This window comes from Lethenteron reissneri, chromosome 29 (genome assembly GCF_015708825.2).
Source record: "Lethenteron reissneri isolate LAM-NWPU_2019-01 chromosome 29, ASM1570882v1, whole genome shotgun sequence".
Taxonomy (NCBI): domain Eukaryota; kingdom Metazoa; phylum Chordata; class Hyperoartia; order Petromyzontiformes; family Petromyzontidae; genus Lethenteron; species Lethenteron reissneri.
The window spans coordinates 9,756,848-9,780,769 of NC_083807.1; the positions used below are offsets into that span (position 1 = coordinate 9,756,848).

The window sequence follows — 23,922 nt, forward strand, 5'->3', positions numbered from 1 at the left end:
TTGATGCATGCTGCGGTGGTTCTTGTGTGTGCCTTCCACTTAGGGGTTGCCTGGTCAACCTGGGTACCCAGGTCCTCCAGGTCCATCTGGCTCATCTGTGAGTATCTAAATAATTTCTTGGTTTGGAAATGTCTAATATATAAGTATGAATTTCAAAACGCAATACATTCATAACTGAACGAAAGAGGATGTAGATATAATAGGATACATTTGAGGTAATGGCCTTGCTTCATAGCAGAGAGATGGATGGCAGTGAGATTGAGTGAAGCATAGTACGAGGCTGCACTATAGACCATGGGACCCTGATATAAATGCAGATTTAAGGACATAGCCAGAGGTGAACATACTTAAAGTGGAATTTGAACATTATTTGATATTGAGTACTAGACAAACTATTCAAAAGACAAACATTAATAAAAATTATCAAACGTTGCTGACATATCATCCTAGCAACCTACGATGCAGTGCTGTATCTACCGAAGAAAGAGAAATTGTATACTTAAAGGCCAATCATATACTTAACGGCCTTTCATATACTTCAATATATATAACCACTAGCCTACAGCTCGGTTGGCTGAGCAGCAGATAGACAAAAGTGAATTACCAATTTAAAATTCTGGCCACTTAGCCCATCATCTCCCTGGGGTAAGTAAAGTGAGCATACCTCGTGAAGCTGCACCACTTGATGGGAATTCAGCACTGTTTGTCTTCTGGAGATTCCAGTCCCTGTGGTAAAAAATGTAGTATGCCATATATTAAGGATCACCAACGGTGATGGGCCCTACGCAGCACTGTTGTCATGATTGGGAGATTTGTGCATATACAATCGGTGATATCCACAGTCATTGTATTAAATCTTGACTTAAAGCTTTCATTAGTGCAGGAATTCATATTCTTTGGGTCTTTCGGTAAAGATAGAAAAAAAAATATCACGACGTTGCGATCGCAACACAGGCAATCGTCATCATTATAAAGGTTTGAGATGGGTGTAGCCCAAGGGTCATAAGCAAAGTGGGCAGGGCTAGTGATAAAATTTGCATGTAAATGTAAGATCGGGTAAATCGGAGAGCCACATCCACGACGACGAAGCTGCGGAGTTGGCCATTGTATTGTGAGAGATTAGCATGTCAATGTAAGATCGTAGAGCCACCGCCAAATCGAGGAAAACGAGCAACGGTGGCTGTGTTGGTGAGACATTTATCCTGTTAATGTAAAAACATTTAACCTGTTAATGTAACACCAGAGAGTCGAAAATAACTACTAAACATCACAGCCAGTTATGACTTAAGCTGGTTAATAATGTCCTTCAAATGATTGCTCAGTTTGTACCCATCTTCTCGGTTGAAATTGTGTCTGTGTTTATATATCTGGATGGCTTCATGAACGAATCTTTGCTGATAGCCAGTGGGTTTGCATAGTACCGTCGTCTTGGAAAAATCTATTTCGTGTGAGCCCACCACATTAAAACAATGCTTAGCCACGGTTAAGGTATTGGTCCTACCGTGTTTCAGATCTGCCTTGTGTTCACGGACACGGTCCGAGTCATGTCGCTTAGTTTCCCCAATGTAACTACTGCCGCAGACACAGCTTAGTTTGCAGACACAGCTTAGTTTGTAGACGCCGGGGTATTGCATGTCAGGGATCACATCCTTCACAGATGGGATCGGATCACGAATTTTATATACTGTGTTGAATCGAACCCCGATCTTGTGTTTGCTCATGATTTTGGAAATCTTTTAGTGACCCCTGCTATGTATGGCAAGGTGATAGTTTTGATTGGGTCCTCAGATGGTTCTTTCCCAACGGCTGGGGTGATAGCTTTACAGATTGTGTAGTCTGAATATCCATTCATCTTGAGGGCTTGGTGTACGTATTCTAGTTCACTGGCTAGGTGGTGATGGTCGGAAAACATCGAGCTCTACGGTGTAGAGTTTTGATGAGGGAATTATTCTGGGATGGAGACATCCATATGGGTGGCTTTCCTGTAGACAGTGTCCCATTGAGCCATCTGGTTTCTTTTCGATTAAAACATCCAAGAATGGTAACTTGACATCCTTTACACCTCCATGGTGAATTTGATGGCTGGCTGTATGGAATTGATGTGGTTGAAGAATTGGTCCAGAGCTGGTAGGCCATGTGGCCAGATGACGAACGTGTCATCTATGTACCTCTTCCACAAGGAAGGATGTAAGGTGGATGCCTGGATGGCATCTGTCTCAAATTTTTCCATGAAAACATAGGCTACAACTGGAGATAAGGGAGAACCCATTGGGGTACCTTCAACTTGTTTGTAGAATGTTCCATTCCAGGTGAAGTAAGTGTTTGTTTGTGAGAGTATGTAACCAGGGCCGGTACATTAGAATGCAGTCCTTGTTGGACCAAATCTTCAATAATTGCAATGGTGTCAGGCACTTTGGTAACAAAGATACTACGTCTAAACTGACAAGCAAATCACATGGAGATAGTGAGATGTCCTTTATTAACGATATCAAGTGAGCTGAGTTAAGTACAGCTAAGGTTGTCTTACCAGGAAATGGTTGTAAGGTCTCAGACAGAAATCGGGCCAGTTGGTAGGTGGGTGAGTCAATGGTGGAGACGATGGGACGAAGTGGTGTACCTTCTTTGTGGATTTTTAGTAAGCCATAAAATTTGGGTGGTCTAGCAGTAGAGGGTTTTAAGGAAAGCCGCTTGGTTGGTTCGATTAAAGATGTCGAATCAGTGATGATATTGTTGTTTTTCGTAACCAGGCGGTTGGTGGGATCTCTATTGATTTTGGTATAGCTACCATCATTAAGTAGGTCCTGAATTGTGTTATTGTATGTGGTTTTGTCCATGATGACAGTGGCATTGCCCTTGTCGGCTCAGAGGATGACTCTGTCATCTCTCTTTTTCAGTTGAGAAAGCTCAAAGCGCTCATCCTTACTGATGTTGCTAATAGGTATTTTTTCACCTGATGACAATTACTTGTGTTGCGATCGAAACGTCATATTTTTTTTTCTATCTACGTTGGCTTTACCGAAAGACCCAAAGAATAATAATTGTATTGTTATATTATTATTTTTTTACGTCATGTGTCACTTTTTATATTTTCTATCCACCACTAGACGAAGGCCTTCGTCAATTATTTCCATTCCTTATCATCCTGTGCAACCACGATCAACATAAGCTTATCAAATCGCTGCTTCTCTTTGGTAGTCATTCTCTTAAGTGTATTTACTCATTTGGCTGCTATTCCATCACCAGTCTTGTTCATCTGATTTCCTTTCTAGTGAAGTGTCCTACTCAAGCACACTTAACTTTCTTAGCATTGAATATGAAGTCTGTCATTTGTGTTTGTTCTCTGATCCACGTGTTCCTTTTCGTGGTCTCTCTGTGTAATTCCCAGCACATGTCTCTCCATACTTCTTTGCACACTTTTAAGATTTTGCTCCGTATTTTTTTGTCCGATTTTAATGTCCATATGACATTGCTCATTTTTCTATTGGCACATTGGTATGTTATTTTTATATTTCAAAAAACACTCTACCCTCCTCTCACTCACCTCTTTATGTCATCATTTTGATCCTGGACTTAGTATTTACTCGAGAAATACAAACTCTTTTGTCATTCCAGTTAAATCCCTCTGACACCATATTTATTTTTATTCTGCCAACTTTTGTCCGTAACTTTTTGTCCGCTCATTTTATCTGTTGCGCAACTTTGCAGTATTTTTATTTATTTATTCCATCATGTCTTTTTCTTCGTTACTATTACTTGTGATGTGTCATCAGCGAATCTGAGATGGTCAAGACTTGCATATTGATGTCTTTATTTCTCCAAACCAATTTGTATTATCACTTAATAGACTAATAGGAAATACATTCTCACCAAAGCTATGTTCCAGCGACAATGGAAGTTAGTGATGGTAAGTGTATAAGGTCGATGGCTTTAACAAATATTAAACATTCTGTTTTTACAGGGAGCTAAAGGGGAAGCAGGAATTGTAGGACCTTCCGGAACTTCTGGTGATAAGGTAAAGGGTTGGAAAAATAACATACCTTAACACCACCGTTAATTAATGAGTCATTTCAACTGTGTTTCTGTGAGTGCAGTATCAGTGACATCTGTACAGAGCATGCAACTGTGATTCACATTTGACATATTTCTAGAAACCCAGTGTTTTGTTTGTATCACCTGGTTAAAACCAATGTCATATAGGCACACACATATGCACGATCCCGTGCTACGTGTATGTCTGCACGCATTTACAATTTTAAGTAAAGGGGCGGTGAAGTGGTTGAGGGGTAGAGTGAACGCTGCTCGTTTCAGAGGTTCATGGTTCAAATCCAGCGGCCACTCGATTGAATACTGCGGGCGTAATAACCCTAAAATCACTACTACGCTCTGTCTTCTTAACTATGGACATTATATATCCTATGACGTCAGTCGCAGCAGTAGGCCGTTGTGTGCAGGCATCATGGTTCAAATTTGAAAAATGACCTGCAAATTACTCAATTGGCATGGCACACAGCAAACTATCGCCCCCCCCCCCCCTCCTTACTGGCAGACCACAGAGCTTAGAAAATTGTTGGCATCAATTTCTGGCTGCTGCAGCTCATTGTAACCACTGAGGTTATCGCGGTTGTGCTGTACCACTCTCCAAAGCTTGTTTCGTTCGGATTTTACCGCACGCGTTGTTTGGCACGTCCGTCCGACGTTTCGCTCCGCGTGCTGGGAGCTTCGGCAGCCGCTCTTTTAGGGAGTTCTCAACACGTGGGGCGTAAACACCAGACATCGTGTCGAACGCCGCGCAGGGTACAACCTGGACACACGTCGGAGAGCTACACCGAGGTGATGCGTGTTTCCGTACTCTTGTCAGGGCAAAGATGGTTTTCCAGGAGCTAGAGGACCTCCGGGGCTCCCAGGCGCTCAGGTCAGCTAATCTATCAGTTTTCTGCATTCACGTCCGCACAAACATATGCACGTGTATAGTTGTGTGTCCCGAATGTATCAATAATACACTTTGTTCGTACAGGGTCCCCCTGGACTAGAGGGTGCTGATGGCAGAAAAGGTCCTCCGGGAGAGAAGGTACAGCTGCAATGAATTCTACTCTCGTATCTCTCTGGCTTGGTGGCATTGCAGTTCGCACGCTATGATCAGAATTGTAATGGTGTTTGTTCATATCCCCGCCTGGGATTGACTCAACCCATCATGTTAATTTTCCGGAGATGAAAAAGTTGGCACCATTTTGTGGGACGTCAAGAGTGGCTGTGCTGTGGAGAGATTGGTCATGCGTAGATGCCATCTGCATCCATTGAGGATTCATGGATGTACTGTATATATGTATCAAGTGTATATGTCTGTAATATAAATAATGATTTGTGGTCGTGGAGTATAGATATGGGTATGGATACCAGCAGACTTTGGCTTATTTCTCTACATATAAATACTTGAGTGTATCAGCCTATGGGCTTTCTAAAAGAATGTCATCCGACAGCATTTGTTCAAATAAGAAAACCCTGGGCCCACTCTCACCTTTTGGGTCTCATAAGCAAAGTCAGGTGTGTTATAATTGAATTCTTCAGATGTTATATCCAAGGACACTCCATCGTCAAGAAGGGCCCATGTTCCATACCGAACCAATACCGTATTATATAACGTTGTGAAGCAACCATGTTCTTGCAGAGCCGAATTAAATGTACACGAATGTGCACGCTTCTCATCATATCACATGTTTTATATTGCAGGGGCCTGCCGGTGCCCCAGGTGCTCCTGGGAAAGATGGCATCAAAGGATATCCGGTAGAGGAATCTTGTCTCGAACGTCGACAACACATACCACAGAGCCGTCCACGGTTTTACAACTATGGCACAGAGATAGAGAGAAATAAGGGTGCCACCCCATTTTTGAGTTGGCACCAAAGCATTGATGGCAGAGACTTTCGCAGTGTGACCCCCCCCCCCTACCCAGTTATACCATGCATCTTTCAAGAGGAGCGCACACAACTGAGGAGCCCTGTTGTTTCTTCAAGGCCACGTTCTCTTAATGCCGCGCTTCTCGGAGTATCTGTCATGGCCTGCAGCTCAGTATGCTCATGGATCAAAGACCTGCCCCCAAGTGTCGACCAAGCCTATCACTTGCATGCCTCAAAGCAAATCCTCCTGGTGCAGCAACAGATCTCCAGTGTTTTCCTCCCCATTGAAAAGCCTCCTTAATTTCGTAACTATATCTGTGTGGAAGCCTGACTTTCGTCCATGCAGGTTTTATTGCACAGCTGAATGCCTGAACCCGTGTGTGAGCTTGCTACAGAGCCATTACGTATGGATTCAATAGCTTGATTTCCACTACCATCTGGAAATTGCATTACGAGGAGTGTAACCATTTGCTCTAATTGGGGCAGAAGAAGAGTGTGACGGCAGCATGGATGGATGCATATCTGCGTGTATGTAGACAACGAGTATCCAATTAGAATGAAATCATGTCAGGGCAAGTGCTGTCAGCGAGCACTGAAGGTCAGTATGGTACAGATGTTGCCAGTTTGGCTACCATCATAACTGGCTACCTTTGTCTCCCCAATCCTAATATTAACCACTTGAGTCAACTTAGGCAGGGATTCGAGGTTTAGATTCCAATGTTTGTCATTGGAAGCTAAACCTGGAATATGATTTTAACCGGAAGATAATGTAAATAATAAAGCGGCGCATTTAACATCTATGTCATTACTGTATAAGTGAATTATACCTTCATATGTGTGTGTATACGCAATGCAACTCATACAACTATGCATCTTTAAGGTACTCGTCATTGCAGTGTATACCCAGGAGTCTATCCTGGGTATACACGTTCCTTGCTCCGAAGGTAAAAAAAGAAAATCGCGTGAAATTACCATCACGTGCCTCGCAGGTTCACTGACCTGACAAATTGCTCTGCCTCTTCAACAGGGTTACAAAGGCCACAAGGGTGAACCTGGAATGCCAGGCCCAATGGTAAGTGATGGCAATGATGGTGTTTTATTAGTCATTAAACCTAATGCTACACATTAGGGCCGTGTCGTAGTTCACAATAGGGTCCGCACGTTGCAGAGAGCACCAGGGGATCTGCTGACGCATGACCTCCGTGCATTCGATGAATTATGGAATGTAATTGGATATACTCCGCACATAAACCCTCACGTGTAGGCATTATGCAGCTTTTGTTGACCTTTAGTTCTCTACGGACACGCATGGGCAGAGATCTCCCATTTACCTTTGCTGTATAGATCATCCGGTTAAGAGATGTTAGTGAACGTCTGTTTAAGGCCAACACACAATGTTTTTAAGGGGCAGTGTGGATTATATCAAGATCTTGTGGCCGCTACACTGGAGCAAAAACTCAACTGTCCCAGAGTGAATTTCAGATAATAACAGCCACTAATGTTGTGCGTGGCATGAATTGGATTTGGGTAACCGGGATTAGATTTAAATGTCAATGCCATATAGGAAAATCCACCCACTCGTTCGTATTATCACATTGGATTTTTAAAGAAAACATACCTGTAACGGTGTTACTGAAAGAAACTGTAGGAATATAACTTACATTTAAATATGTCAAAATGTTGGTTCCGTAATAGACTTGGAACATTACTTTTAATCTATAAAATAGATTATGTAGATTGGCAGAAACATTCAGCTAAATCTATGCAATCGAAATTGCTGTCTATTGGAACCTCCTTTGCCAGTAGCAAAATATGAGAATTGTTTTTTTACCCTTTAATCTGGCAACAAAACTGACACCTTTTTTATTTCTCGAAATTACTGTCGTTGATTAATAGTTGATTGGTCCACACCCGAGACAGCTTTCCTTAGAGCCTAGTCTCACATGGGTTGAACCAGATGACGCCAAAAGGCGCATTTTTTCAACTTCAAGGACAGTGCACATTATCAGAGTTATGTTTTTTGTTTGCATTATGACTGCAGGTATTGTGGTCTATGCAAACATGACTCCTTGTAAAAAAGGTGTCAGTTTTGTTGCCAGATAGAAGGGTAAAAAAACCAATTATCATATTTTTTACTGGCAAATGAGGTTCCAATGGTGTAAAAACACGTAGCAAGTTGATGAACTGAAGGTGTTTTGTCCACACAGGGCCCTTCTGGAGTAAGGGGCATCACTGGCCGAGAAGGTCCTCCAGGGACAGATGTGAGTTTGGCAACAACATTCATGTCCTGTGCTCGTGAACTGCATTACATCTCAGAACAAATGCGCGTTAAAGTCACTTGGAGGAAAATGTGTATGTATGTGTGTTGAACTTCTTTCGCACCGAAAGTAACCAACCATGCTCATCGGGGGTAGAGAAGTTTAAATGATTGCGACGTTATTTTAATTAAGAAAATGAGGTAATGCACGAATACAGCCCTGTTGTCAATCGGCTGCCCATACTTCGCCACACTGATCAGTGCGGATTGTTGAAGGTGGGCAGCATATATGTAGGAGCATAGGCGTGCAGTACAACAATTGATGTTCTCTGCTGCCCATCACTTAGCTCCAAAAGCCCTGTGACAACCTGGCATGCATGGTGGTTACTCATCCAATAACTATTCGTGCTCAAGGTCCGCTTCATTTCCAGGATTCACGAGATAGGATGTATTCCGAGTGATTTGGTATTCGGAAAATGTAACTTAGTACAGACAGTAAAAGCATGACGGGCACATACGCGAGTGAATAACAGTGTGCTTGTGTGTATCACTACACACATTATTATTCACTCACAACATAGGGTAATATTAAATCGTAATGTATCTTAACACATTTTTATTCATAAGTGGTATATAACCCATTTTATTGATGGCATTTCTTTCCACTATGCTGAACATTTTTCTGTAAAAAAAAAACTTAACTTTTTAAAACAGAAGCCACCAGAATGCATCTCATCTACACTCTACATCACACGTGAGAGGCAACGCGTTGATAATGAACAATTCAAGATCCCTGCACAGTCTGACAACATCAATTCTCCAAACCAATTGCACAGCTGCATGTGCTTGTAACTGGTTTAAAAGCCTCTGCTTTAGAGCATTAATGTAACCATCCATCAAAACGTGTGAACAACATTGATGTTCATTCACAGTCGAGTGACTGCACCATGACAGATATACCATTTAATGTATCAACTTTGTTTTAACAAGGTCTTCTAAAGAACAATTCTATCATGACCAATAGCCCTGTGGCTGACTGTAATTTAATTGATATTAGAAATATTGGACTTTATTGGAAAGATAATCACACTCACGCATACTTATATTCTGCTGGTCACCTACCAAAAATTGCTTAAAGGCCTGTTACTGCTTAATGCCAACAGATGCATTTTTACTACCAACGCCGGTGGTAAAATTTCATCACCTGTGCTCTATCCACTGCTGTATGAAGATCTCAAGTCATTGTCATCTCTAGCTCCTGCCCATGGGCTGATTTCATTAGTCCATTTGTAAGGTGGTCATGCTTCCGCGTGTGTTCCCTCTTTCAACTGCTACTCCGCCGTGAGTCTCAACCATCCAACCATCGACCCTTATAGTGATGTGTCCTGACGCCAAGCCCTCTTGTTTTTCTTCAGGGTCGATATGATTCTACCAAGTTGCATTTATTCTGTGATCAGTGTGTTCTCCTCGCTGTCTCTCAGTGTAATTCCAGGCGCGTACCTCTCCACATTTACTTACATTGTGCACTCACTATTTTAATATGATCAAATTCAGTTTCTTTTTCAAAAGCACTGCTTATGTGGTACAGTCGCCTCGCGTTTTACGCATGTTTACGTAATGCGATTTTGAAATAGCGTGTTAGATTAATTTACACTTATTTTTGTTGTGCGCGCTCTATTTTTTAAATAACGTTCCCCAACGTGTTGGCCATGGTGTACGGAAAGCGCTGCGAGCTGATGGTTAGTCAGGAAGCAAACTACAGTAGCAATCCCTGAGGTGCAGTACAACAACCACAAGCGCGGGCAGCATCAGCATCTTCTTCTCGCACGCCATTGTGAAGATCGTGTCCGCGTGTACTTTGTCTTGTGCACAAATTTGCCGAATAATGTCTGGTAAGCATAATTTTTTAAATATTTTTTTACTTTCTTTCTTTGAATAAGCTGTTACTCTCTTTAATACATGTATGGTAGGATTGTAAATATAATACTAGCTGTACTACCCGGCTTCGCCCGGGACTTGTATCTACCACGGCCGGCCGCCTTTGTCTCCCCAGTGGCGATGTTAATACGCTACAGTAGTTAAGTTACTCGTTTGAGGCAGAGTCGACCTAGGGGAGGTTCAAATAATCGTCACCGGTGGTGGCCGTGAGCGGGAATCGAACTGGGTTTGCCGGGTTGGTAGCGCAGCGTAGCGTTAAGCACTACACCCACCGCTCCTCACACACCACACACGCACAGACACACACACAGACACACACACAGACACACGCAGACACACACAGACAGAAACCCACACACAGACAGCACGCTAACCACTACACTACCGCTCCCCACACACCACACACGCACACACACAGACACACACACAGACACACACACACAGACACAGGCAGCACGCTAAGCACTACACTACCGTTCCCCCTACACAACACACGCGCGCGCGTCCATAGGTACACATACACGCGCTTGCTGCAGACACACACGACTTTCAGGGTGCATACGGCAGTAAACGACTGAAATAATAAAGCGGCAATGCTGTGTAAGGAACGCCTTAGACCCGCATTATACATTTGTGTAATGCGAGCGTAAACACACAAACACACACAAACACATACACAATACACACACACATACATGCAGACACACAGACAGACACATACCACACATACATACACACACATACAAACACAGAAACACATACACACACATACATAGACACACACATACATACACACAAACACATCCACAGACGTACATACACACATACATACAGGCACGCAGACATACACATAAACACATACAAAAAAACCCACATACATACACACACACATACATACACACAAACACATGCACACACATACATACACACATGCATACAGACACACAGACATACACATAAACACATACACATGACCCGGCTTCGCCCGGGACTTGGATCCACCACGGCGGCAAAACCGACATACATACACACACAGACATACACACAAACACATACACACACATACATACACACATGCATACAGACACACAGACATACACATAAACACATACACATGACCCGGCTTCGCCCGGGACTTGGATCCACCACGGCGGCAAAACCGACATACATACACACACAGACATACACACAAACACATACAACAACAACAACAACAACCGCCATTCGCCACTAAGTGGCGGTGACGTCACCACGATGCTTGTGCCAGGCCAAGTGCACCTTGAGGCCACGTGAAGTGTCGAACGCCCGCTGGCAGGAGGTCACGGGGCAGACCCAGGTGCCAATGGTCGACTGACCGAGATGACCGAGATGACTGGCTGATGCACCACCTGTGCCCCCTACTGTACCAACTTGCTGTGCTTTAGCCACCCGGCGCTCCGCTCGTTGTTGTGAGCGTCGCTCCTCCGCCCTCCGTTGTTGTTGGAGGGCGACTGCCTCCAACTGCCCAGTAGCGTCCTTCACGAGCCTCCTCCACTGAGGCCGATCTTGACACCGCTGGTACCAGTCATCGGCAAGTCCACTCAGCTCCACGTCCTCCTGTACCACATCACTCCATCTCTTCTCCAGCCCGTGCCGCGCCCGTCTAGCCCCCTCGATCCGGCCGAACAAAAGCTGTTTAGGCATGCGGTGGCTGGGCATGCGGGCTACATGACCCAGCCAACGCAGCCTTGCCTGCCGGAGGAGCTCACTGATGGGACTTTGCCCAGATCTTTCAAGGATTTGTGAGCTCCTCACACAATCCAGCCTGGTTAAACCCAGGATGGATCGTAGGCAGGCCAGCCTAAATGTTTCCAACCGGCGAAGATGCTCCACCAGGGGGGTCCACGTCTCGCAAGCGTAGAGAAGGGAGGGAATGACCGTGGCCGAGAAGACCTGAAGCTTCGTGCGGAGCGACAGACCAGGTAGCTTCCACACAGCGTTACGCAGCCGATGAAAAGATATTGCCGCTCGACTGATTCGGAGTGAGACCTCTGCTGATAGACTGGAGCCGGTCATAAGCACACTGCCCAGGTATGGGAAACTCTCCACTCTCTCCACAACTGCCCCATCACCAATTGGGAGTTGTGGGGGTGGAGTGTCCGATGGTACAAAATACCCAGGCAGGTGCTTGGTTTTGGTGGGGCTGATGGTAAGGCCCCACCTCTTAGTGGCACGCTCCAGTCTCAGCAGCAGCGCCTCCAACTCCTCTTCTGAATGAGCAGCTATTACCAAATCATCGGCATACATAACGTGGTTGACCAATAGGGAGCCATCCCTTGATCGCACCCGGGCGTCGATCAGCCTCCCATTATATCTGTACCAAATGGAAATTCCCCCGGTACAGCTATTGAAGGCTTCACGAACTACGCGGTCAAAATAGATGTTAAATAATGTGGGAGCCAGAGGACATCCCTGTCGCACCCCAAGGTGTACAGGGAAAGGCTCCGACTCCCGGCCACGTAGTTTTACCCGGGCCCGCTCACCATCATGAAGGTCCTTAATGATCGTGAGCAGAGGGTCAGGGACTCCGAAAGCACGAAGAACAACCCAGAGCCCAGTCCTACTGATGGTATCATAGGCCTTGACCAGGTCAATAAAGCAGAGATGTAGGTCTTTTTGGAATTCCCTACACCTCTGCTGTAGCAGACGGACAGAAAATATGGCATCTGTGCAGGACCGCCCTTTCCTGAAACCGCATTGGGGCTCCGCAAGCCCCTCCTCAGCGTGCCTAGCAAGGCGATGTTGAATAATCCTTGCCAGGACCTTACCCGGCACACTGAGGAGTGAGATGCCCCTGTAGTTGTTACAGTCGGTACGGTCCCCCTTCTTAAAGAGGGGAACCACCAGGGCATCCTTCCAGTCCTGCGGAACCCGTCCAGTGGTCCAGACTGTTGTTATGATGTCATATAGGGCAGTCTGTGCACAAACGCCACCCTCCCTCAGCATTTCGCTTGGGAGATCATCTCTGCCCGGTGCCTTCCCTGGTCTCAGACTCCGGATCGCCCTCAGTACTTCCTCAACAGCTGGCACCTCAGCCAGCCACTCACAGGGGGTGACCTCTTCCAATATTTGAGGCACCGCAGCCTCAGCAGGGTTATCCCCACTTTGTGCCATGATGTTTTCCTGGCTGAGAGAATTTCCCTCCCCCAGGACCTCACAGAAATGCTCAGCAAATCTGCAAACACATACACACACATACATACACACATGCATACAGACACACAGACATACACATAAACACATACACATGACCCGGCTTCGCCCGGGACTTGGATCTACCACGCCCAGCCGCCTTTGTCTCCCAAGTGCCGATGTTAATACGCCACACCAGTTACTCGTTTGAGGCTGAGTGGACCTAGGGGAGGGCCAGGTCCGTTTCAAATAATCGTCAGCGGTGGTGGGCGTGAGTTGGAATCGAACTGGGGTCGCTCAAGCAGCTTAATGACTGTTTGTACAAAGAACATATAAAGAATCGATGATAATAACCAGGCAAGAGTCCACATTATAGACTGCCAGTACACGCACTCAGCTTCATAAGCAGGCTAGAGTGTACATGATAGAGTGGCAGTACGCTCACCGAGCTTAATAAGCAGGCTACAGTGTACATGATAGACTGGCAGTACGCTCACCCAGCTTAATGAGTATTTGTACAGTGAACATTAAAGTAATCGATTGTTGGCGCGTTGGGTTTAAAAGTAATATTAATAGCACACATTGTGGTGGGGGTGTAGTGAAGAGTAGGAAAAACTTTGATGAATTTACCTCAGAGTGGCGTGGTGGGTGTCGAGGCCTAGTAGCATGCAAAGCCTGCGGCCTCGCCTAAAATTGTCGGCTTGGAAGAGGCAGGGTACGGGTGGCGTTCCTTCCCCCCCCCCCCCTAGCGCTCCAACAATACTGTGTAATGGCTATTATTTAATTAAATACGGAGCTTATGAAAGTGGCGAAGGCGTGGCTAGCCGTTGGCAGGGGCAACCGCCGTCCAATGAAACTGCAGCCCTTGGCGAAGGCGTGGCTAGCCGTTGCCAGGTCCAATGAAAGCGGCGAAGGCGTGGCTAGCCGTTGCCAGGGGCAACCGCCGTCCAATGAAAGTGCGTATGGGCCAAAGTCCACACACACACACACAGACAGACAGACATGAACGATTTTATATATATAGACTAGCTGTACTACCCGGCTTCGCCCGGGACTTGTATCCACCACGGCCGGCCGCCTTTGTCTCCCCAGTGGCGATGTTAATACGCTACAGCAGTTACTCGTTTGAGGCAGAGTCGACCTAGGGGAGGTTCAAATAATCGTCACCGGTGGTGGCCGTGAGCGGGAATGGAACTGGGTTCGCCGGGTTGGTAGCGCAGCGTAGCGTTAAGCACTACACCCACCGCTCCTCACACACCACACACGCACAGACACACACACAGACACACACACAGACACACGCAGACACACACAGACAGACACACACACACACAGACAGCACCCTAACCACTACACTACCGCTCCCCACACACCACACACGCACACACACAGACACACACACACAGACACAGGCAGCACGCTAAGCACTACACTATCGTTCCCCCTACACAACACACGCGCGCGCGTCCATAGGTACACATACACGCGCTTGCTGCAGACACACACGACTTTCAGGGTGCGTACGGCAGTAAACGACTGAAATAATAAAGCGGCAATGCTGCGCAAGGAACGCCTTAGACCTGCAACACATTTGTGTAATGCGAGCATAAACACACAAACACATACAAACACATACACAATACACACACACATACATGCAGACACACAGACACATAACACACATGCATACACACACATACATACACAGAAACACATATACACACATACATAGACACACACATACATACACACAAGCACATGCACACACGTACATACACACATACATACAGACACGCAGAAATACACATAAAGACATAGAAAAAAACCCACATACATACACACACACACAAACACATACACACACATACATACACACATACATACAGACACACAGACATACACATAAACACATACACACATACACATGACCCGGCTTCGCCCGGGACTTGGATCCACGATGCCCGGCCGCCTTTGTCTCGCCAGTGACGATGTTCACACACGACAGCAGTTACGCGTTTGAGGCTGAGTGGACCTAGGGGAGGGCCAGGTCCGTTTCAAATAATCGTCTGCGGTGGTGGGCGTGAGTTGGAATCGAACTGGGGTCGCTCAACCAGCTTATTGACTATTTGTACAAAGAACATATAAAGAATCGATTATAATAACCAGGCTACAGTCCACATTATAGACTGCCAGTACACGCAGTCAGCTTCATAAGCAGGCTAGAGTGTACATGATAGAGTGGCAGTACGCTCACCGAGTTTAATAAGCAGGCTACAGTGTACATGATAGACTGGCAGTACGCTGACCCAGCTTAATGACTATTTGTACAGTGAACATTTAAGTAATCGATGTTTGGCGCGTTGGGATTTAAAAGTAATATTAATTGCACACATTGTGGTGGGGGTGGAGTGAAGAGTAGGAAAAACTTTGATGAATTTACCTCAGAGTGGCGTGGTGGGTGTCGAGGCCTAGTAGCGTGCAGAGCCTCCGGCCTGGCCTAAATTGCCCACCCGGCAGAGGCAGGGTACGGGTGGCGTGCCTTCCCCCCCCTTCAGCGCTCCAACAATACTGTGTAATGGCTATTATTTAATTATTTACGGAGCCTATGAAAGTGGCGAAGGCGTGGCTAGCCGTTGGCAGGGGCAACCGCCGTCCAATGAAACTGCAGCCCTTGGTGAAGGCGTGGCTAGCCGTTGCCAGGTCCAATGAAAGCGGCGAAGGCGTCGCTATCCGTTGCCAGGGGCAACCGCCGTCCAATGAAAGTGCGTATGGTCCGAAATCCACACACACACACACACAGAGAGACAGACATGCACGATTTTATATATATAGATATACTGTAACCAGTGAAATATGTAGACGTAAAAATGAGGTTCGGGAGCGTGTTCTCCCTAACCCCAACAATTTCCTTTATTTCTTATTGGAAAATTATGTTTAATTTATGCGATTTTGAGTGGTAGCCGTACATAATTGTAGCTGCCCTCGGGATACATACCATGATGTGTTTTCCAGTTGTGTTCCAACAACAAATATCTGCATTTTTTGCAAAATTTTTACACGGTTTTAGCTTTTCTCCTATTCATCTTGACCCCAACTTTCAACAATGTCCTGTAATTAATTTACATTAGTTGTTGGTATAACTATTTAATGGGCATATCCGAGATGGTGAATATTTTCTCCATCTAAATCTGTATCAATATTTATTCAATACATTATCAGAAGATATCTTATCATATCACTCTGGAAAACTTGCGCAAAGTGCGTATCTCCTTGCCTGACTTTTATTCTGATATATATATTGGTAATTTATTTATGCAATGTCAGTGCAGCTCTCATGAAATCATGAGACTTCTACACAACCGACCAATGTGCTTGTCAGGAGAAGCAAACCATCGGTCATGTCCTGTGATGCCCTGCAGCACCACAATGCACTCTTCAAGATTCGGCAATGCCAACACCAGAAGCGGTGGCCTGTGCAGAATATTGGGCAAAGACCATAGAGGTTGGACAGGAGACGCGACAAAGAAGATGTGTAGCTGTTTTATGCTTGTAGATGGTTTTGATAATCTTTAAATATGTTTTTTTTTATTTAGTCATTGATTTGTGAGAACTTGGATGACTATATCAATGTCCGCTGAGTCAAATGCGTTATCATAACTGACAAATACTAGGCACAATGGAAGTTCATATCTGTTCATCTTTTCTAAATCCAGCTTTCTCATGTGGTTGCTTGACCACTAAATGGTTAATTAGTCTGTTCCCAATGATCTTCATGAACAATCCATATCCTTGTGATACGAGGTTTATGAAGTGGACCAATATATTAAAAAATAAACTAACTTCTGAGTTTCGGAAAAAAAACATTATGCCAATAGTACAATCAGAATAACATCAGGGGAAATACAAATAAAAAACTTACATTTTAAGTGCTCAGTCTGGAATACAATCAGATGAGGCTTCCAGACACAATGTTAATTTTATATTTACAGCAGGAGCTTTGAAATCTTACCCTGCTGCAGATGGATATTCCTTTGACAACAAAATGGCACCAATTATTTTTTTCCCCATCGAACTACAAAATGGCAAGAGTGGAGACACCAGGTGTATAATTTGTCTCATATATCATTTTACGTCTAAGCCAATGATATTGATTTATATTTTGTTCTTTTCACCGCAGGGACGACCAGGGCCCCCTGGGCCACAGGGACCTTCAGGCACAAGAGGGGAGACGGTAATGGATTTAATAACGTTCAAGTGCAAGAGGAGGCCAAAGTGACACAGGTGGCCATTACCCATGCTATAGCGCTGAGGCAGTGCCATCAAATACCTGGGTTTTAATCCAGGTTTCAGCCACCAGTGTGAGCTAAAAAAAAAAACAGGTTCTGAAATCCTGGGATAGTTGATATTCTCAGCCTGGTCACCAATTACTGTGAGGAAAAAAAATACCCATTACATTAAATCAATTTGACATATTTCAGCCCCGAGCGATACGGATCTAAAAATATATTGGATGATTGACAGGAAAAAGGCCACGCTTCAGTGAGCATGAAGGAGCACCGGTCTCGTGTTAGAAAGGCCTCTTGAAGTGACTCCAGACATAGTTCTGTGGTGTCATTTTCTGGGGGCCATTATCTGACATGATGTGAGGGATAGGCTCTGCTGAATGTGAGATTTGCAGAAGGCTGTTTATTCCCTTCCATAACGTAGTTCTGGGACATCATTAGACTATTGATTTTGTATTATTGATTTTGTTTAAATTAGTTAATTATTGTTGTTATTTTCTGATTTAATTGTAAACACTGGAAGACTGAAATGTGCACGATATATATTGTGTGTGTTAGAATATGCAATGCATATGTGCAGTGCATAGCATAATGGGAAATTATAATACATGAGGCAAATCCTGGGGGCAGGGGGCTATGAAACGCTGTAGTTGGTGGGAGTGAAATCCCAGTTGTCAAGTTCATTCTATTAATGGGCATGGGAGGTTAACATGAGTTTCATCGACTGCCTCCTTGACTCGTGTCCAGTCATTTCAAATAGCACAAAGGAGATTCAATATCACCAGCAAACACAACCCTGCATTAATTTACATAGTCTGTGCAATACAAATCTATAAAGATATATAATTATTTAGCAATAATAGCTTAATAACAACAATAAAAATAAATATTCTACTGGTTTTAATAAAATAAATTAAAGTGTACTTTTAATTTCATATATTTCATTATATTAAATTCATTTAAATATAGGTTTGATACTCATTTGTATTCCATGGCCTCAGGCCATATATTTCACTTATGAATGCCCATCTCAGTTAATTAAACTGACGGAGTTGAGGGGTTTAAATAACAATAAAATGTATACTCAAAACTTTATTGAAAGGTTATAACATAATTCTATTTTATTGACCATATAAAAACACATCAAATTTTTCTATAGAGTGATAGATCAAGACCTCCCCATGCTGTGGTGTTTATGGTGTACCACAAAAATCCCACCATCTTAGCTGGTACCAATTTCTGGTCTTGCCCATCGCCTGACTGTAATGTTGTAAGAATTGATGGTGCTAAACGTTTTGGAAAAATGTTTGATTAATTGTGTTTGCTTTCTTATACACAGGGTCCTGTTGGTCCATCTGGAAGTAATGGGCTACCTGGGCCATCTGGGGAACCTGTAAGTGGAGGACACTTAATTTCACATGGCCTTTGAAAATTGTGCTTCCGACATCAGTTTCTGCACTCCTTTATCTGTGGGGTTCTTTTTGCCAATGTCAAGATATTGAATGGCTTTACCCTTTAAGTTATGATTACAAATGTTAAGGTGACTACGACGCATTCTGGCAGGGGACAGTACTATTCTAAAATTCACAGTGCATCTTTGGGTGTCTGTTCAATGAACCTACCTTTGAACATTGTATAGCCTGCTGTGCCACAGTTGGATATTGCATATACAGTATGGTCATCTTGTTGTATAGGCATGAAAATCCTACAATTATTATTTTATATAATACCCTCTTAGCACGAACAATCGTAGTGTTTGTGAGCACATATTAAGGTGAGTATAGCAGAGGGCAGAAAGACAAGCAAGGCTACTAGCAGTAATGGTGCCTGTTTCAAGCCTCATTTGTACCCTCCCCATAGAGGTTGGTTCATTTTATGTGGAGGCTCTCACAACCAATATTATGATTTGTAATTGTGTTTTTTGCGTTAGATCGTCGTGTAGATATAATGTTAATGTTTCAACTACAACCCTCCACCACTCGAAGCAAGCTTAATGTTGCCAATTTGGTACCACGTTTTACTGGCGATTACATCGAGGATTCTCGGGTGTTAACAAGAGCTACGCTCTCCTGTGATAGTTTTTTTTTTCAGGTGTTGGAGGGTTATAGTTTAGATTTCACATTATACCTACATGATCTATCCAAAAAGAAACCAATTATGAATCAGCCACATTTGTGTCCTGATACTCATGCAAAAAAGTAATATATGGAGTTGTTAAGGCTGAGTTGACATTCCGGTGGACCAGGCCATTTGAAAGAAAGCTCGTTTCTAACGATAGTTTTGCAAAGGTTTAAATCAAACATGGTTTTCTGTCCTAAAGAGGGAAAATATGTATATATATATACCAGCCGGTCTTTCCGGCACTGTTTCTTCTTCATAGCAGAGACATATTTGCCATCAGTGTGCTGTGAAGAATGCTAATTTGTCAAAATGTCGCCTGTTATATAAAATGGCATTATTTGTACTTGTGCACCACTGCCAATGCAGTATCACAAAACATGTTTTGTGATACTGCCAATGCAGTATCACAAAACATGTTTTGTTAGTTTTATGGAATTGCACTAATCACTATGCCACCAATTCCAATGAAGTAAAATCTCTCAATGCCCAACATGGTTTAACCAGAATCCAGAGTATAATGAATGTATTAGAATTGTTTTAATATTCTCATTATTCTCCCTACACAGACGTCGTCCAACCTATACACAAGATAACAGCATTGCAGATTTCTTGTCGAGATTTCTGCATTTTGCTTTGTCAATGCAGGGTGGAAAAGGTGAAAAGGGATCATCAGGTGACATTGGATTCCCTGGTCCCAGAGGAAGACCTGGAGAACCGGTGAGTAACTGAGACACTCACTCACCACCACTCACAGAGGACACTCACTCACCACCACTCACAGAGGACACTCACTCACCACCACTCACAGAGGACACTTACTCACCACCACTCACAGAGGACACTCACTCACCACCACTCACATAAGACACTCACTCACCACCACTCACAGAGGACACTCACTCACCACCACTCACAGAGGACACTCACTCACCATCACTCACAGAGGACACTCACTCACCACCACTCACAGAGGACACTCACTCACCACCACTCACAGAGGACACTCACTCACCACCACTCATAGAGGACACTCACTCACCACCACTCACATAAGACACTCACTCACCACCACTCACAGAGGACACTCACTCACCACCACTCACAGAGGACACTCACTCACCACCACTCACAGAGGACACTCACTCACCACCACTCACAGAGGACACTCACTCACCACCACTCACAGAGGACACTCACTCACCACCACTCACAGAGGACACTCACTCACCACCACTCACAGAGGACACTCACTCACCACCACTCACAGAGGACACTCACTCACCACCACTCACAGAGGACACTCACTCACCACCACTCACAGAGGACACTCACCACAGTAACGTTTTGACCTGCCTTTAAAGTACATCTGTGAAAAAGAGCTTCATTGATCGTGGGATTTCTCCAGGATATATAAAAATTCTGATTCTGAGAGTAAATTAACTTTGCACTGTACGAACATAGACACATTGGACCTTATAGTAATAGGTTTTTACCCTTTCAACTGGTACAAAAACTGACACCTTTATACAAGGCATCATGTTTGCAATAACCACAACACAAGCAGTCAAAATGCAAACAAAAATAAACAACTCTGATGATGAAAATGATATGCACTGTCCTTGAAGTTGATTGGTCCACATCTGAGACAGCTTTTCGTAGAGCCTAGTCTCCATTGGTGTTGGACCAGATGACGCCAAAAGGGTAAAAACCTATTTATTTAGCCACTGGTAAAGGAGGTCTCATAGTGTACAGTGGAACCTTACTCTAAAGAACACATTCATGTAAAGATGCAGACATTTCCAAAATAGTTATTCTTCACAAAAGGTATTTGCTAATAATGCTGTGATGTTCTCTTACAGGGCCCTGGTGGCTTTGATGGTCAAGCAGGAAAAGATGTAAGATCAATTGTGTTTTGCTGTCAATTCAATGAACATATTTTTGTGTTGATTTTGAAATGTCATTAAAGGGCTTTTTTATTTTTTTTATTCAAAATTTTTACCAAGGTAACATTTAGCAAATTCATCTCGATGCCAAAGATTTAATACTTAAAATAAATACCCTATATTATGACAATATCCCTCACGTGTGTGTTTTAAAGTTGTGATGATGGTCATAGCCTGATCTATGTTTAAGCTGCTGAATGATATCATGGGCAGTGCATTTTACTCAGAGTTACTCTATGGTGGAGTCCACATTTCAGTTCCTGCCATTCTCAAAACATTCATTTTGTGCAGTTGACGTCTACTACTGCTAGGTCTTTAAAGATATATTAAATGCATCACCTGAAAAAATAGGTCAACTATAGCCCAAATCCCAAATGCGGATAAAACCCACAAAAACACGTCACAGTACATAAATTGTAGCTGTCTCGCTATAACGTGGTATTTACATTTACCCAAATCTTTCTCACAAGAGGTAATGTATTTGATTAGGCTGTCAAATATTATTTTTAAAACACCTGTCATTGTCATATTACAACCGCATTGGCATTTACAATGTGTAGGCCATGTGTGCCAGTGTGCCGGTACAAAATGTGAAAAAAAAATGACTCGTAAATTACCTCATTGGGTGCTGCTTCATAGCAGCATTGCTCCCCTCCTGTGAGACAGCTGCAAACTATCATCGTCTCTGCGACATAACGCCCCCCCCCCCCCCCCCCGTAATAACAGTGCGCCAGAAGAATGGCACAGAGAGCAAGTGTGCTCGTGATTTCTATTATAATAACAAACTCGACAAATGATGTGTGTTTGATGATTAAAAATGCGTTGTATTTTGATCGCGACATTATTTTCGCAACTTCTCATGTGATATTGATGTCATGATTTTTTTTTTATCACGTGTATTGGAAATTGCGCAACACTTTTTGTTGCGTTTATTTTTATGTTATATTCCCGTTTGTGTTTTTTATTAGGGTTTACCAGGAAAGTCTGGTGAAAAGGGGTCTAAAGGAGACCAGGTCAGTATCACCTGATTGACACAATGCACGTGGTGTTGTTATGCGCTATATATATTACGAAACACAGCATCTCACGCTTACCTGTAAGAGGCACTCGCATTCTATTCATTTCACATCCAACTGCAACATTTGCTCGGGGGTGGATAGGGGTTCACAATCAAATGTTCATTTTCTCTAATTTCATTCCTCGGGATGTTCAGCCATAACCTTAATACATACTTTGCATTGGCAATGACTCATGATACCCCTAGAAAACACACACAATATGAGGAGATACTGTGTCCAACATTGACACAGGTCAGGTGAAAGAACCCATTGCTGTAGTGGCTCTCACATGCTGCCTTACAGCCTTACGAGTTAGCCTTACACACAACGAGTACACAAACTTTGCCTACATAGTGCCCAGGTTACGGTGTGTGATGCTGCCACCATGGCGTCATGCTTATTACCATTGGACGTGCAATCTAGAGGTCGCCGGTTCGATCTCCTGGCGCTTCACTTTAAACAATGGGACACGTTTCTTAAACTATGCTCACCCAACAGCATATATGGATACACCGCAGTGACTAATTTGGAAGATCATTTGTAGTGGGGTAAAGCCTGGGTAGTGACACTTCTTCGAAGATGTCTGGCCAGCATGAAAGAGTAGGCCAAAACATCATCCACAGGGCCTTTTTATAGCTATCTCTAGTGGAGCCCCCTATACCAGCAGTGGCGTGAGCAAGAAATGACAGGGTTACACCATTCCATTTGACCGTTTTGCAAACGTGTGGTTATGCTCATGTGGTTACGTGCGTGAATGAGCTTGCTTTGTGTGCATTTCAATTGTGCAGGGTGAACAAGGCGTAGCAGGAGTAAAGGGCACATCTGGAGAAAGGGGATTGCCCGGACCGCCTGGGAATTCTGGTTGGAAGGGCTTTGAGGGCATGAGCGGACCCAGGGGACTTCCAGGAGAAAGAGGATTCCCAGGACCAGCAGGAGCCGCAGGGACACCAGGCAGCCCTGGACCACAGGTGCTGCCTTAGTCGTTTGCCTCGCAGTGGTAGAACACCAGGGGCGGTTTCTTCATTAGGGCGATTGGGCGACGCACCACCAATGTCATTGAACCACAGAGTTACACGAGCCGTTACTGTGCCTCTGGATATAGTCCAATCAGCGTCATGTCACGTTCTGTGGAGTACCGCCTCTTTTTGGGCGATTTCACTCTGGCTGAGAATCGCCCCGAGTGTTCCCATAGACTTACATTCAAAGATGTTTTTTTTCGAACGGCGGGCGCTCCAATGCATTCTCTATGGCTTCCGG

At 44.1% G+C, this 23,922-nt stretch overlaps 1 protein-coding gene across 5 annotated transcripts in view; it reads left to right on the plus strand.

Moving 5' to 3' along the window:
• LOC133349228 (collagen alpha-1(I) chain-like) overlaps nucleotides 1–23,922 on the plus strand; it is a 177,583-nt gene that overhangs the window by 143,528 nt on the left and 10,133 nt on the right. For all 5 annotated transcript variants that reach the window (XM_061562546.1, XM_061562548.1, XM_061562549.1 and 2 more), the window contains 13 exons: nucleotides 44–97; nucleotides 3,959–4,012; nucleotides 4,859–4,912; nucleotides 5,015–5,068; nucleotides 5,728–5,781; nucleotides 6,922–6,966; nucleotides 8,102–8,155; nucleotides 17,438–17,491; nucleotides 18,883–18,936; nucleotides 20,310–20,381; nucleotides 21,524–21,559; nucleotides 22,576–22,620; nucleotides 23,454–23,633. In XM_061562546.1, the coding sequence (XP_061418530.1) occupies nucleotides 44–97; nucleotides 3,959–4,012; nucleotides 4,859–4,912; nucleotides 5,015–5,068; nucleotides 5,728–5,781; nucleotides 6,922–6,966; nucleotides 8,102–8,155; nucleotides 17,438–17,491; nucleotides 18,883–18,936; nucleotides 20,310–20,381; nucleotides 21,524–21,559; nucleotides 22,576–22,620; nucleotides 23,454–23,633 (810 nt within the window). The remainder of the gene's footprint in view (nucleotides 1–43; nucleotides 98–3,958; nucleotides 4,013–4,858; nucleotides 4,913–5,014; nucleotides 5,069–5,727; nucleotides 5,782–6,921; nucleotides 6,967–8,101; nucleotides 8,156–17,437; nucleotides 17,492–18,882; nucleotides 18,937–20,309; nucleotides 20,382–21,523; nucleotides 21,560–22,575; nucleotides 22,621–23,453; nucleotides 23,634–23,922) is intronic.